Source organism: Acomys minous (genome assembly GCF_964271855.1).
Source record: "Acomys minous genome assembly, chromosome: 20".
NCBI lineage: Eukaryota > Metazoa > Chordata > Mammalia > Rodentia > Muridae > Acomys > Acomys minous.
Genome location: NC_140502.1, coordinates 21,683,965 through 21,700,136, shown reverse-complemented (window position 1 = coordinate 21,700,136; position 16,172 = coordinate 21,683,965). Strand labels below are relative to the sequence as shown.

Below are 16,172 nucleotides of genomic sequence, written 5' to 3'. Positions count from 1 at the left end.
ATCCCCAGGCCTCTTTTCACACTGTATTTTGAGATGGGCTTTCTAAGTTGCTCAGGTTTGGCACTGAAGTCACTCTGTAGCCCAAGCTGGCCTTAAAAGTAGAATCCTCCTGCCTTGTTCTCAAGTAACTCTATGTTTGCTACTGCTGGGTCTTTAATATTTTTAGAGCCATTTTAAACCACAGTGAAACAGAGCTTAAGATAGATCCCATATGCCTCCGGTCCTCCACGCACACCGCCTCCCCATTTTCAGCATTCTCAACCCATATAGTACCCACGTGTAGTCCAGGTATCTACAGGTTATTGCCACATCTGTAGACGGAACCTCAGCCTTCACTCTGTACCTATGGGCTTGGAACAACGTGCTTATTAGTGCTTTCAACCTCCTGCTAATCCAGTGGGCTGGCCGGGCGGTGGTGGTGCCTTTCATCCCAGCACTCGGGAGGCAGAGGCAGGTGGGTCTCTGTGAGTTCCAGGCCAGCCTGTTCTGCAAAGCGAGTCCAGGACAGCCAAGGCTACATAGAGAAACCCTGTCTCGAAAAACAAAAACAAATAAACAAACAAACAAAAAGTAACTTAATCCAGTGGGCAGGCAGAGTTGCAGTGACGGTTTATATTCTATGGGAGGGGATGAAGGCCCCCCAGGAAGGTTAAGACTCAGGCTGATCTACCTGATAAGTCACTGTGCGCCCCCACCGCTAGCCCCTCCCCCACCCGATTTACGGTTTGAGCTCATTGAGAGCCATCAGCACAAGACACCAGCTGCTCCTTCTGGGAGTTCGGGTCTCTAAGGGAAGGTAAAGAGTTGTGGTACTTGAGAGCGTCATGGCTTGCAGCAGAGGGAAACGTTTCACAGGATTAGCGATTAGTGTGGGTATCCTGGGGAGCCGCGGAGGGTGGGGGTGGGGAGTCTGAAGCACGCAGGTGCACAACCATGGCTTAGCCCCCATCCGGGTCCTCCGTCCTGCATCCCATCCACCTGCCCAACATATCAGGCTGTGACTCGCCTCACGCTGCCCGACCCGCACCCTCTCCCACCCGCAGCCCCCAAAATGCTTGGAGCCGCCAACCCACCCAGAGGAGCCCAGTGATCTGGAGGAGCTGGAACAGTTTGCTCGCACCTTCAAGCAACGCCGCATCAAGCTGGGCTTCACGCAGGTCTGGGACCACCTTATGGGGTGGCTGGGGGTGGGTGGGTGGAGGGATGGGGTGGGGGTGGGGTGACGGAACGAAGATGCAGGGGTCAGATTCAGTTGGAGTGTTTGGATGTGGCCTTGGACCAGTAGCCCCACCCCACCCCCGCCCTAACTTCCAAACCCCATCTCCTCCCCCTCTGGACCAGGGTGACGTGGGCCTGGCCATGGGCAAGCTCTATGGCAACGACTTCAGCCAGACGACCATTTCCCGCTTCGAGGCCCTTAACCTGAGCTTCAAGAACATGTGCAAACTCAAGCCCCTCCTGGAGAAGTGGCTCAATGATGCAGGTGAGCCTGGCCAGAGGCTCCAGCGTGGGCGCACAGGGGACTAGGGATGGGGCAAGGGCGGAAGTGATCACTCATGTCCTTGTCTCCTGTCTTCTGCAGAAACTATGTCTGTGGACTCAAGCCTACCCAGCCCAAACCAGCTGAGCAGCCCCAGCCTGGGTTTCGACGGCCTGCCGGGGAGGAGACGCAAGAAGAGGACCAGCATCGAGACCAATGTCCGTTTCGCCTTAGAGAAGAGTTTCCTAGCGGTGAGCTTCGCCCCCTAGCGGCCAGGAAGGGTATCATCAGGCGGGAAGGACCCAGCTCAACCAGCCTTCTCTGCCTTGTAGAACCAGAAGCCTACCTCAGAGGAGATCCTGCTGATCGCCGAACAGCTGCACATGGAGAAGGAAGTGATTCGCGTCTGGTTCTGCAACCGGCGCCAGAAGGAGAAACGCATCAACCCCTGCAGCGCGGCCCCCATACTGCCCAGCCCGGGGAAGCCCACCAGCTACAGCCCTCACCTGGTACCGGAAGCTGGGGGTGATGGATGGGGGTGGGGGATGGGGGTCCGGGGGGGCACAAGCCTGTAGCCATCGGTATGAAACTTCCTAGACTAGAGACCAGGAGACTTGTCCCTAGAGGTTCTGGGGAGAGTATGTCACATATACAAGCAGTCACAAAGGGACAGTTTTCCAGGAAAACATGCCACCCAACCTGAGTGGAGTCAGGTTCTCTCCTTGCTCTGTGTAGGTTCCAAATAATCAAATGCAGTTCGTCAGACTTGACAGCAAAGTGGCTTTACCTACCAAACCCTCTTCGGGGGCCCCAAACTGCTGTCTTCTGTGGTGGGTACAAACCCTCACAGATACACTGACATAGCTAGACAATGTTGTCACAGAGATGTTACTGTGAAGGAGAGGTGTAGCACAGTCCAGGTGGGATGCACTGGCTCCCACCTGCAGAGGCAGGAAGGGCCCCACCATTAGACCTGTGAGGTTACCCCCCGCCCCCAGCACTGTAGCCGCACAGGGGTCTTCTTAGGTATCAGCCACATCTGGGATTCCTGTTTGTGAAAGGGGCTGTGATAATCCAGAGAGAAACCCCTCAACTCTAGGGATGGGAGGAAGGGGGGGACTCTGAGAGTTAGCCAGGCACATGACGGAGGGGACTACCCAGAGGACCACATTCTGCAAGGTCCAGCATGCACAAAGGCTTAGAGGCCAAGATCTGCTGAACCTCGGTGTGGCTGGAATGTGAGAGTGGAGGGTGGGCAGGGGCTTTTATTTATTTTATTTTTGGTTGTTGGTTTTTCAAGACAGGGTTTCTCTGTGTAGCCTTGACTAACCTGGGCTCACTTTGTAGACCAGGCTGGCCATGAACTCACAGCGATCTGCCTGCCTCTGCCTCCCAAGTGCTGGGATTAAAGGCGTGCTCCACCACCGCCCGGCTTATTTATTTATCTATTTATTTTGGTGGTATTTTTGTTATGTTTTGTTTTGCAGGGGGCAGATACCACATAGTTGGTTGTTTTTGTTTTGTTTTGTTTGTTTTTTGCTTTCTTTTTCTTTTTCTTTTTCCGAGACAGGGTTTCTCTGTGTAGCCTTGGCTGTCCTGGACTCACTTTGTAGACCAGGCTGGCCTCGAACTCATAGAGATCCACTTGCCTCTGCCTCCCGAGTGCTGGTGGTGGTGTTTTTCTATTGTGGGGACAGGCTCGGAACATCTGGTCCTCCTCCTCCTGAAATGTCAACCTTTTTTTGAAGAGATGATTTCATGGCACGTAGCGCAGGCTGGACTCAAACTTATTTTGTAGTCCAGGCTTGCCAGACTCTTCTTTCAAAGACAGGCGCGCGCGTTCCTTCTAGGAGCACCCACAGCCCAGATGCTCAGGCACAGTCACTGAAGACGCAGGAGAATGTCAGAGGAGAGGTGGGGGGTGGGGCTATCTCAGCTGAGAATCACTGTGCTTCCCGCTTGTGGCACAGGATCACCTGGGGTACATGTGGGGGAGGGTGATGCACCTCTAGCCCTGTTTCCCCAACCCGCGTGGGGGAGGCTACCTTGTGACAATGCCTTATCGGACTTTCTTCTCTTCCCAGGTCACACCCCAAGGGGGCGCAGGGACCTTACCATTGTCCCAAGCGTCTAGCAGTCTGAGCACAACAGGTTAGGGACAAGCTGAGGGTGGGGGGGGGGGGGAGATCGGGAGGACACTGCGTAGCTACAGCCTGAGGGTCAGAGGTGGCGCTGGGTAGCCTCGGACCTCGAGGCTCAGGCTGAGGGGTGGGGGTGGGGCGCAGACAGAGCCCAGGGCAGCCCCTCGCTTTGTCTACCAGAGCAGTCGGCTCCAAGGTTCCCTGTGAGAAGGTGTGGAGGTTGCTGGGAGTGGATGCTCACTCTCCCTGGCTTCTGTGAGTTCCAGGAAGTTGTTTCGTGAGTGGGTAATTCGTACGCAAGATCTGTGCGTATGTATATACTCTGGAGGAGAAGCTGGTGCTTTGTGATGGAGCTCACTTAGTGCACAGAGCCTCGTTATTTCTTTTAAACATTTTATTTGTTTTTTTATTGATGAGCATTTTTTTTTTCCTGGGCATCATGAGCACGCAGTACCAAATAGATGCCAGAAGAGGGCATCAGATCCCCAGGAACTGGAGTTGCTGACAGTAGTGAGCTGCTCCGTGGGTGCAGAGACCCAAACCCAGGTCCTCTGGAAGAGCAGCCAGTGCTCTTGCAGGCTGAGCCCCTTCTCCTGCCTGGGGGAAAAAAAATACATACATATATATATGTGTATATATATATATATGTATATATATACATGAGATTGCTCCTCTGGGATTAATAAATAATATGTGGAGTATTCTAAATTAGTGAGAAGTAGCCAACACTCACTGGTCAGGTTTTTTCTAAAATATATGGACTGACTAAATTCTCACACTTGGCTCATGAGATTGGGCCCATTTTCCATGAGGGAACTGAAGGTCAGAAAGTTTGGGATGTTTATCATAGGACACAGGCCAGACTAAGCCTGGGTTCTAGTCTAGCCAGAGCAGCTTGGCCCTCAGTGGCTTCTCCTCAAGTTGCCCACTCCTGAGCTTCCAGCAGCACACGTGTCGTCTCCTGGACTCATGCCCAACCCCCGCAGGGAGCCTTAGGGCCGTGTCTCCTGGGCAACCCATTTCTTGTCCAAGTCAAAGTGGTTTGCCGCCAGGCGTGGTGGCGCACACCTTTAGTCCCAGCACTCGGGAGGCAGAGGCAGGAGGGATCTTTGTGAGTTCGAGGCCAGCCTGGTCTACCAAGTGAGTCCAGGACAGCCAAGGCTACACAAAGAGACTCTGTCTTGAAAAACCAAAAAAAAAAGAAAAAGCAGTTTGTGGCACGGTTCTCAAGACAGGCAGTGCCAGCAATTAGTGTGACTACTGTCATGAGGATTCTGGGGAATGGGTTCGGACAGCGTGTCTCTGCTCTGAGTGAGGAGACTCTGGGTGTGCAAACAGGGGCTGACCCAGGCTTCCTTGATAAAGGACTAGAGGAAGCTAAAGACGCATCTTTCTGTCTCTCTCTGGCAGTTACTACCTTATCCTCAGCTGTGGGGACGCTCCACCCTAGCCGGACAGCAGGAGGGGGTGGGGGTGGGGGCGGAGCCGCGCCCCCCCTCAATTCCATCCCCTCTGTCACTCCCCCACCCCCGGTCACCACCAACAGCACAAACCCGAGCCCTCAAGGCAGCCACTCGGCTATTGGCTTGTCGGGCCTGAACCCCAGCGCGGGGTAAGTGCGCAGCTACAAGTGGGAGGAGGTTGCAGCCGCTTTCAGGGTGGGGAGATGCGCGCGCCCCCCTCCCAATTCTCCCTTGGGCTTTCCTATCCTCGCTCACGCCCTCTGCTTTCCTCTTTCAGAAGCACAATGGTAGGGTTGAGCTCTGGGCTGAGTCCAGCCCTCATGAGCAACAACCCTTTGGCCACCATCCAAGGTGCGTGCTGCCTCATGTCACCCCATTGCCACCAGCCCTGCCCTTTCGGGGCCTCGAGCCCTCTCATTGCTGCCCCAGCCATGCCATCCTGCCTGCCCCTGCTCACCGCATTGCTCGCCTCTTCATCCCCATCTGTCTTTGGGGAAGGTGTGAAGGGTACCAGTCCATGGGGAGTCAGCGGGACAGACTTGGGAGACAGGGGGCACTCAGGCAGGCAGGGCACAAGGAGGTGCAGGTCTCCCTGGCCTGCTGATGTACCTCCAGCTCAGCCTCTCTCTCTCCCCCTCCCCGCCAGCCCTGGCCTCTGGTGGAACCCTGCCCCTTACCAGCCTTGATGGCAGCGGGAATCTGGTGCTGGGCGCAGCTGGTGCGGCCCCAGGGAGCCCCGGCCTAGTGACCTCGCCTCTCTTCTTGAACCACGCTGGGCTGCCCCTGCTCAGTGCCCCACCAGGTGTGGGCCTGGTCTCAGCGGCGGCTGCAGCCGTGGCAGCTTCCATCTCCAGCAAGTCTCCTGGCCTCTCGTCATCTTCTTCATCCTCATCGTCCTCCACTTGCAGTGAGGTGGCAGCACAGACCCCTGGAGGCCCAGGGGGACCCGAGGCCGGGTCCAAGGCTGAGTGAAAACTCACCAGGCAAAATCCCTCCTACTCCTCTGATTTCCCCCAACCTTGGTCCCCTGCCCAGGAGAGGGCGAGGAGGCTGGTGGGAAACACAGTGGATCCTCAGAGCAGGAGTGACAAAGGAGGAAGACCAAAAATCCAACCAAAAAACAAAAACAAAAACAAAAACAAAAACAAAACCAAAAAACAAAAGAAAACCCTAACCAACGAAAAAGAAAACCAAAAATATTCTCAACAGAAACCAGCTGCCCTAAAGGAACCAGAGATGAAAAACAAACAACAACAAAAACAACCCCAAAGCAACCAACCTTCCCCCCCCCCCCCAAGGCAAACAAACCAAAAACCAGTCTGAGCCAGATCTTGGAGTGCTCACTGCTATGACACCAAATAAGAACCCTCAGCCAGGAGTGGGACAGCCTCGGGCAGGTCGGACCTCATGCTGCTGAGCCCTGGCTGTTGGGCCAACTCCTAATCCTACCCCGCTGGGGGTGGGCAGAGAATGTGCCAGCTTGCTGGCCCAGCCCCAGCTCTGGGCCAATGGAGACAGGGCATTGCCTGGGGCAGGAGGCCCAGGGCCCAGAGCCACCTGCCAAATGGTCTTTTCCAGAAGGTAAAAAAGAGAAAGGACCCGAACAACCTTACACCAAATATTCAGTAGCTTCATCCAAAGGATGTACAGAATTTTTAGCGTTGCGCTCAACAGAATGTGTGTCCCTTCCATGTGTCCCCCTCTCCCCTGCTCCCCTCCCCCCAGCTCTCTCTGACAGGGCAGGGGGTCTCGCTTTAACTTCCTTTCACCACCCCCAGCCTGGGGAGAGTACAGAGGAAGGGCCTGGGAACAGGCTTTTTTTTTTTTTTTTTTTTTTTGTCCCCTGTTCTTCCCCCTTTACCTTTGAAGGGTGGGCTAGGCCATTTTTATTTTATTTTATTTTATTTTTGCCAAGTTCCAGCTCTGAAAAGGCCCCCCCCAGCCCCATCACCCTTTGTGCTCTGGAGTCCGCCTCCCCTCCTGTCTATGGGAAGGTGGTTGTTTCAGGCAAAGGGGGATGAGGGGGGGGGGCATCCAAGTTGTCTTTCTCTCCATCATGTCTTGTCAGTTTCCCTGAAAAAAAAAAATCATATTCCAGTGCCTATCCGTGGGATCTTCACGTTCTCTAACATTAACCAGAAACCAAAAAGATTTTAACTCGCCTCGCTCCGCCCACCCTCCGTCCCTTCCGACACTGGCAAGGTACCTCTCCCGTCTGTCCCTGCCTTCCAGTGTACACACACACGCACACACCCCAGTGGGCTCCTCCGGATGGACGGACTCTCCATCAGGGTCCACGTGGCGGTGACATTGCCATGACCTGTGGTTGCCCATGCAAGAGGGCGCTATGGTGGCCACCACTCCCATCCGCGAGACCTCCGTGAGTCTTGGCTGGACCCTGTATTTGCCTAGCCCTGGACACAGCTCAACAGGGGGCAAGAGGAGACGCTGCTGGGAGCCACCCTGCCCTCCTTCAATCATGGAGGCCAACAAAGTTTTGAACCAAAAACAAACAAAACAAAACAAAACAAAAAAACCAACAAAAACAAAAACAGAAAACCAAACAATAAATTAAAACTAGAAAAAAAAGAATTTATAGATATATATATATATATAGATGGATATATATATATGGGATGGGAAAGAAGAAGACGGAAGAGTCTTCAAGGACGCAGGAGCCACAAGGTGGAGCCAAGCCCTGCAGGGTGGTCCAGGCCTTTGGTCACCAAGGCGGATGGAATGTCGGATGCTTCTTTCTCTCATAAATACCTCATGGACGTCGTCTTTGTCTTTCGGAAAGCCGGAGGGGGTGTGTGGCTGGGGCAGGGCCTGTCCCTCAGCCAGGGTGGATGGAAGCGGGTGGGTGGGTGGGTGGTACTGAGAGAGGGTGTCAGGGACGTGGGTGAAGGGCCCCGAGCTCCCTCCCCACCAATCAACTGAAAAAGCTTTAAAAGGAAAAAAAAAACAAAAACAAAAACAAAAACAAAAGAAGAAGAAAGAAAGAAAAAAAGGAAAGCAACAAAAAAATGGACAAAGGAAAAACCAACTGTTGGATGGTTTGATTCCCTCTTTGATTTTTGATTTGTTTCCGTTCTCTCTCTCTCTCTCTCTCTCTCTCTCTCTCTCTCTCTCTCTCTCTCTCTCTCTCCCTCTCCCCCCCTCTTCTTCTGTCACATCTCTTGATCTCCTTTCTGTATCTCTTCTCAAACCAAAGTGTTGCTGTGAAGGACGCGAGCCATTGAAATCAGAGTGACCCCTGCCCCTGGCTGGGCAGGAGCAGAGGAAGGGGAGAGCCGGGCAAGGGCCTGGACCCCCCCCTTCCATCCTGGACACTCGGAGGAGAGGCAGCCAGAGCCCCCCAGGACTCCGCGTTCTTTTTTCTTCTGGTCTCTTCTTCTCTCACCTGGACCAAAACTGTTGGTCTGGGTTAGTTACACAGGAGGCAGCGGTGACTCTAGGCTGATGATGCAGGGCCTTGGGTACCTTGCCTGAGCCCTGGTGGAGGGGCTGCCCCTCTCAGCCAAGCACCAATGGGGCACCTCGTCCACCCAGCCTCGCTGGAATGTAGGAGTCTCCGCTGAACCAATGCCCCACCTGCCCACACCCCTGAGTTTGTCCATTTTAATTTCCTGAAAAGCGGCTGGCTGGCTAGCGAGAGGGCCTGGACCCAATCCAAGGGTGGAGACGGGGCCCAGGGGCTCCTGAGCTTGGTAGGAAGACCTTTGAATAAAACAGAACGGAAGGAATTGCAACCAGAAAAACAAACCCTCTGAGAAGACAGGCAGCATGGAAGGGAAGGCACGGTGGAGATGACTCAAACAGAAACTATGATTCTAGACCAAAAAATAAAAATTAAAAAAATAGAAAGAAAAGAAAAAAAAAAAAAGAAAAGAAAAAGAAAAAGAAAAAAAACAAAGAAAAAAAAAGAAAAAGGAAAAAAAAAAGGAAAAAAGAAAATCCAGGACTCAACACCCCCCAATTTACCCCGCTTTCTCCTGATCAAGTCCCTACCCCAGGGTAGAGGGATGAGGCAAAGAGGAGGAGGATGGAGGGGACAGGGATGGGGCAGAAACCCTGACGTTGGGGGAGGGGACCCCCCCATGCAGCTGGGGGTGGTGGGGACCCTCCCCATCCAACCCCCACACTGGGAAATGAAAACCAAGGGGAAAAAAATTCCTGGAAGGGGGAAAATAACCAAATCCCAAGCTTTAACTACAGCTGTGAAACCAAATATTGGGAAAGGGGGTGAGAGGGTGGGAGGGAGGGGGGCAGGAGAGCCCCAGGTCTCCCCCGCCACCCTGGGCCCCTCTCCTCCCCGAGGACTCGAGATAAGGCACCAAATACCTCATAGAACTTTAATGTTAAAAAAAACAAAAACAAAAAAAAACAAAAAAAAAAAAAACCACAAACCAAATATCGTTGGCTGGGGGCCAGCCAGGGCAAGGGGTTGGGGGGCTGGGGGAGCCAGGTATGGGAAAGGTGGGGACAGACTCCCACCCTCACCTGCCCCTTCCACTCCAGTCACCCCCAGTCTTGACTCCGGGAAACCAAACTATCTCATCGTTTTTATTTTGTGGTCTATACAGAGCCTGTGTCCGTGTGTCCGTGTGTGAGTGAGAGCGTTGGAGGGCTATAGGGAGCTTTATGTGGGTTGGGGAGGGAGACCCCGGGCCAGGCTCTGCACCAGCTTAGAGGTCAGGTGGTGGTGGTCCAGGGCTCTGGGTGAGAACACCTAGGGTGAGAACAGACCTTGGAATTTCCCTTCTCCCAGCCCCGACCCCTTGCCTAAGGGAGGAACAGAGACTGGTCTGCCCTAACGGTGGGTCTTTTGTGCCAAAAACAAATTTTAAAAAAATGCCAGTAACTAAACCACCTCTCTGTACCCTTCTGGGGGGGGGGGGGAGCGGGGGCAGGGGCGCCAGGGTAGGGACTAGAAGTAGGAGAGGCTGGATGTGTGTCTAGGGGAGGGTGAGGTACGGCGTTCCCAAGCTCCTTTAGAAGTTGGGTCTAAGACAGGAGGGGGGGGTGGTTTACACATCTTCCTGGAAGACCCAGGGGGTCTTCAGGCCCTCCTCAGCCTGGGGGGGCTCCAGCCAGGAAGTAGTCAAGTCAGGGGTGTGACCTCTTGACCTGACTAGTTTGTCTTACCCAGGCCATTCCCAGGGTACTTGTCTCTCCCTCTCACCCAGGGTAGCGAGAACTGAGTGAGAGAGCCGAATGAGCAAGATTGAGACACGCGGGCCCCCACTGGTCTCTGAGTGGGAAAGAAAGGCAAGTGCGAGAGATAAAGGCCTCCAAGAGAAAAAAAAAAAAGAAACAAACCAAAGATTTAACCATTTAAAAAAAAAAAAAACCACAGACAACTCCGCTACCTTTTTATACGTTGGGAAAAAAAGTGAAAAAAAAAATTAGAATAAAAACTAAAAAAATAAAATAAAAAATTAAAAAAATAAAAAACAGAAAAAAAAAAAACCCAAACCAAACAAAAACAAAAACAAAAAAAAAACCCCAAAAAACCTTCAAGCCGCAGTTCTTTTGTGCGGTTTAAACTTTGACCTCAGCAGTCTCCAAAGCAAGACGATGATGACAAAGGCGGAAAATAAAAATAAAAAATAAAAAAAAAAAGAGAAAGAAAAATAATGTATATTTTTAAGTATTTGTCCTTGGTGTTAGCTCCTTCCTAAACAAACAAAAGGAGCAAAGGAAAAAAACAAAATCCAGAAGTGTTGCTGGTACGGAGACAACTACTTACTTTGTCTGTGACCCCTCCCCTTTCCCATGCCACCTACCCCCCTCCCCCTTTCCCATGCCACCTACCCCCCTCCCCCTTCCCATGCCACCTACCCCCCTCCCCCTTCCCATGCCACCTACCCCCCTCCCCCTTCCTCTAACCCTGCTGTCCTTCTCCCAACCTGTCCTCCAAGCCCAGGGGCTCAATATTTATTTATTTATGTGATTGCAGGGTGACAGTGGCTTCTCCTAAACGGAGGAGGGCCTTTGGATCACAGCCGGGCGGGGAGGGGGAGGGCAGACATCTTTGGGGGTTCTGGTCTTTTTTTTTTTTTTTTTTTTGATCAGTTCCTCTGGCTCCTGGTAGCAGCCCCACTGCCACCACCATCACCTCCTCCTGAGGCCAAGGCACTAGGGCAGTGTGACCACTTAACCTTGTACAGACCTGACTGGCTCCATGCTTTTGGTGTGTGGCTGCCCCTCCCCTACTCACTTGAATGCCCCGGGTGGAGGGGGCAGGAGTGGAAAGCCTTGGTAAGTAGTGGGCCAGGGGAGTGGGCCCTGGAGTGACCTGCCTTTCCTCCAGGCCCATTGAGGTAGCTCCTCTTTTGGTTGTCTGCCCCCTGTGTTGGCAGCCCCTCCCCTCCCCCCTCCCCTCCCCCCTCCCCTCCCCCTCCCTCCCCCCTCCCCCTCCTTCCCCTGTCTCTCTTCTTGTGGTAGCGGGTTAGTGTTTCCGTGTTTTTAACTTCAATCTGCTTGTTCATTGTACAATGTGCTTCTTTTAAGGCCCCCCCCCGTTTTTGTAACTTGTGTCATCCATCTGAACAAACACCATCAAAAAATAAAAAATTAAAAACTGTACAGAGAGAAATGATGTCTGGTGTCCCTTGGCCTCCTGTGTCTGGAGAAGTTAAGATCAGGGTGTGTGGAGCGGGGGACTGCTCTGTTCAAATACTGCCTCAGGAGCACTGAAACGGCCCTGTAACCCCAGGATTTGAAAGAGGGCTGACTGCCTTGAGTACCAGGCTCCTTTGAGCTACAAGATCAAAGGCCAACCTAGGCTTAGGAATGTCTCAAAACAAACAAGAAAACATCATCCCTCCCTACACACACACACACACACACACACACACACACACACACACACTGGTTAGGCCTGAAATATGTTTGTTGGTTTTTCAAGTCAGGGTTTCTCTGTGTAGCCTTGGCTGTCCTGGACTCTGTTTATAGACCAGGCTGGCCTTGAACTCACAGCAGTTCCACCTGCCTCTGCCTCCCGAGTGCTGGGATTAAAGCACGCGCCACCACCCCAGCTGATGGTCGCCTATAATCTCAGCACACAGAAGGAAGAAGCTGGCCGACCTCTTGAGTTTGAAGCCAGCCTCTCCTACCTAGAGGTCCAGAGAAGCCAGGGATACAGTGAGACCAGGCCTAAGTGCTTGTCTTTGCTTTCAAGTGCGAGGTTGGGAGTTAGAGCCCCAGAAGGCATGTAGAGACGCCTGCCGTGCTGGCCTCCTAGAATCCTAGTGCTGAGGGGGATGGCGGGGTGGGGGGTGGGGTGGGGGGGTGGGGGGGAGGTGGATCCCTGGCGGGGCGGGGGAGGAGGGCCGGATGGCAAGCCAGTATAGCTGACTGGTGAAGTCCAGGGTGAGGTTGTCCTGTAAGCTTGCACATGCAATGTGAACACACATGAGAATAAAATGGGGTGGGGGTGGGGGTGGGGGGTGGGGAGGGAGTTGATAAATCCAAACCAGTGTTGGGACACACACCTCTGCTCCTATGCCTCAGAGACAGGTGGATCTCTGTGAGTTCGAGGCCAGCCTGGTCTACAGAGCAAGTTCCAGAATAGCCAAGGCTACACAGGGAAATGCTGTTTTGTTGTTGTTGTTGTTTTTTTTTTTTTAAAGAGTACATGAGGCTGGAGGATTGAGTTTGAAGCAATCTTGGCTACATAGTAAGACTTGGCTCAAAGACTGGGCGTGGTGGCGCACGCCTTTAATCCCAGCACTCGGGAGGCAGAGGCAGGCAGATCTCTGTGAGTTCGAGGCCAGCCTGGTCTACAAAGTGAGTCCAGGACAGCCAAGGCTACACAGAGAGACCCTGTCTCGAAAAACCCAAAAACCAAAAAAAAAAAAAAAAAAAAAAAAAGACTTGGTTTAAAAGGGGGGAGGGGACAGAGGGTATAGCTCAGTGGTAAGTTACTAGTGCATGTACGACGAGGCCATGGGATTCAGTTCCCAACCCCCACCCGACCCCCAGCACACAGACAAGACATGCACTCATACACACTCACCCATATACCCTCACACTCACCTACACTCATACACACTTGACTTTGAAACCTGACTGATCCTCCCATCTTGAAAAAGCCCTCTGCAGGAGGAGCAACTGACTTCACAGGTCAGGGCTGGGAGACACTCAGATGTCACCACTGAAAACAGAAGCGGCCCTAACGCCTCCTGCGCCCACACTGAGCCTCTAGGCCTCCTTTGTCCTTGCTTGTGACCTGTCTGGCACACACAGGTGCTGGCATCTGGGCAAACCAATAGGAGAGGCTGAGGATTGGAGAAATGAACGGGAGGCGGCCTTGAGAACTCTGTGAGAAAGTGTTAGCACTGCGTGGTTTGGGCAAGCCTGGAAGCGGATGGAAGTACGCTGTGGATGAGTTCATTGGGCGAGCATTTGTGCAGGTAAGTGCAAGGCCCCCTGTGTTTCATAACCAGAACCACTATTATTATTTTTTCTCTCTTTCTTCACCTTTTCTTTTTTTTTCTTTTCGGTTGTTCGAGACAGGGTTTCCAAGCAGCTCTGGCTGTCCTTGGACTAGCTTTGTGGCCTTGAACTCACAGCGATCCACCTGCCTCTGCTTTCTTTTTTCAGCTTTTCAAGATGGTGTTTCTCTGTGTGGCCTTGACTATCCTGGGCTTGCTTTGTAGACCAGGCTGGCCTCAAATTCAGAGATCTGAATTCCTGAGTGCCGGGTTCAAAGTCGTGCACCAGCATGCCCAGCCTCCTTTTTCCCCCTTAAAAAAAAATTTTTTTTTTTTTAAAAAATAAAAAGTCAGTGATGGTTGGTTGGGGAACATCATCAGCCTTTGAGGGGCTGCAGTAAGAACCACTGATGGTCCCACGACACACACGTTTGGGAGCGCTGTGGTCTTGAAGCCTCTATCAACCCCTACCTACCTGTACAGAACAGGTCTGCCTGATTGGCTTCTCTGCTCAAGTGTTGTAAGCCACTAGTGGGGCAGCACTCCGTTTGTTCCCTTGTTTAGTTTGTTTCTGCAACTTTAAAAAAATATTTTATTTTACATATATGAATGCTCTATCTACATGAATACCTGCATGCCAGATGGTTGTGAGCCACCATGTGGTTGCTGGGAATTGAACTCAGAACCTCTAGAAGAGCAGACAGTGCTCTTAACTGCTGAGCCATCGCCCCAGGCCCACTCACCCACCCCCCCACCGTTTCTGCAACTCTTAAATAAAGGAGGCAATACAGCTGGGTGTGGTAGTACAGGCTGGCAATTCCTGAGGCTGGCTGACCCCCACCCCCAACACACACACACACACACACACACACACACACACACACACACACACACACACACACACACACACACACCAATCCTTTCTCACAAAGGGAAAGTATTAGGCAAGGCAAGCCTTTCTTCCAAAGGGCCCCCCGAGGTCATTTTTGGTAGCCGCTTGCCCAATGCGGGTCCCTGGGTTTCACCTTGGGTGGGCTGGCTGGGTGCATGTTTTAAGGGGTACCTAACAGCCGCTGAGCCTGGGAACTAGAGGTGTTACCTTTCTTTAGGACCATGGCTCACAGGCCACCCAAGTTTCAGGAGAGTCATTGCCAGTGATGCATTTCTTGAACTTGCGTTTGCATTTCTCAGGGGGCTGGACAACTTTTGTCTTTTATGTGTTCATATATATATCGGGGTGTGCCCTATGTGTGAGAGTGCCAGGATGCACCAAGAGGGCATGTGACCTCTTGGAGCTGGACTTACAGGCAGTTGAGAGCCACCCAACATGGCTCCTCTGGAACACTTTCTAGTCAGGTCTTCTTGGCTTTTTTATCTTCCAGATGGTTTCTCTGTGTAGGCCTGGCTGGCCTGGAACTCTGTAGACCAGATTAGCCTTGAACTCAGAGATCCACCTGCCTCTGCCTCCTGAGTGCTGGGGACTAAAGGTGTGCACCACCACCACCAGGCTTTTTTGTTTTTAAGGCTCACAATGAAGGATGGTCATTCTACTGTCAAGGGTTAATCTCTGCTGAAAACACCGTGACAGTGTGGCTAGCCAGCATCCCGTTTTCCCTCCATCCCTGTCCCTCGTGTTCCAGTTGCCTGTCACCTGCTTTTGCAAGGTTACTTGAGATGGCCTGTACGGCAGTCCCGATCTCCGACACGGCAGGCTGGTTCGTGAGTGTCCTTTGTCCCTGGGGACTAGGACCTGGCCCTTTGGTTTGTTACTTAGAGGTCTTTCCTGCAGGGCAGGTGGGTACTGAAGATGGTGCCCGTGACTGAGAAAAACCCTAACGGGACAGCAGCTGGGTGTGAGACTCCTTCCTTCTCAAGGAGCTGTTAGGGACAGTCAGTAGGCGCTTTTCCTTTAACGTTTTGCTACTGTGTGACTGCAGGCACATGCAGGCCACGGCACACAGCGCACGGGTGGAGATCAAAGGACAACCTCTGGGAGTTGGTGCCACCATGAGCTCTCAGGAAGCAAAGGAAAGTCATGTTTTGTGTGGCAAGGGCTTTTACCTGCAGGACCCTCTTGCCAGGTTCTAACAGGTGTCTCCATTTGGAAAATTAAGGAGACAGACAGACAAGACCGCATGAGGCTTGGAAGGGCCCTTACCAGCTATGTTGCCTCATCTCTTCTCACCTGAACAACAGATAAGCAAGTCTGAGGTTTCCCCTGCCCTAGACCTTCCTTTTATCTCTAAAAAAAAGTGTACTTCTTCCCAATAGCAACAACTGGAATAAATCTGGAGCAGAAGGGGGTTCAGAGGCAAGGTAAACACACTCATCGTCAGGCCACTTTCACCTTCCTGCCGGGAAAGGCTCAGGAAAGGGCAGCACACAGGTTAGGTATGCTTAAACCAAACCAGACTTCAACTCAAGCTCACCGTGGGCTGAACTGACTGCCTGTCACCAAGTCACCCCAGAGGCGGCCTATGTAAAACATGCTCTCTGCAGGGTTGGTTAAGTGTGAAGGTTGTGCAACGTAACCCGAGGGCAGGGGCCTGTCACCCTAGCTACAGAGGCGGAAGCAGGGGGGTCCCCGAGATCAAAGCCTGCCTAGGAGGCAGCATGAGCCCAAGGTCTGGGCAGTCAACAAACCTGA

The 16,172-nt window shown here is 52.6% G+C and overlaps 1 protein-coding gene across 4 annotated transcripts in view; it reads left to right on the top strand.

Annotated features, from left to right (window-relative positions):
- The window catches only part of POU2F2 (POU class 2 homeobox 2), a 91,709-nt gene extending 83,781 nt beyond the window's left edge, over positions 1 to 7,928 (top strand). For 3 of the 4 annotated variants that reach the window (XM_084771528.1, XM_084771530.1, XM_084771529.1), the window contains 8 exons: positions 1,044 to 1,157; positions 1,342 to 1,483; positions 1,583 to 1,731; positions 1,813 to 1,989; positions 3,565 to 3,631; positions 5,032 to 5,233; positions 5,362 to 5,435; positions 5,731 to 7,928. In XM_084771528.1, the coding sequence (XP_084627654.1) occupies positions 1,044 to 1,157; positions 1,342 to 1,483; positions 1,583 to 1,731; positions 1,813 to 1,989; positions 3,565 to 3,631; positions 5,032 to 5,233; positions 5,362 to 5,435; positions 5,731 to 6,056 (1,251 nt within the window). In that variant the 3' untranslated portion in view covers positions 6,057 to 7,928. The remainder of the gene's footprint in view (positions 1 to 1,043; positions 1,158 to 1,341; positions 1,484 to 1,582; positions 1,732 to 1,812; positions 1,990 to 3,564; positions 3,632 to 5,031; positions 5,234 to 5,361; positions 5,436 to 5,730) is intronic. The other variant, XM_084771531.1, reaches the window with a different exon arrangement.
- The last annotated feature ends 8,244 nt before the right edge of the window (positions 7,929 to 16,172 follow it).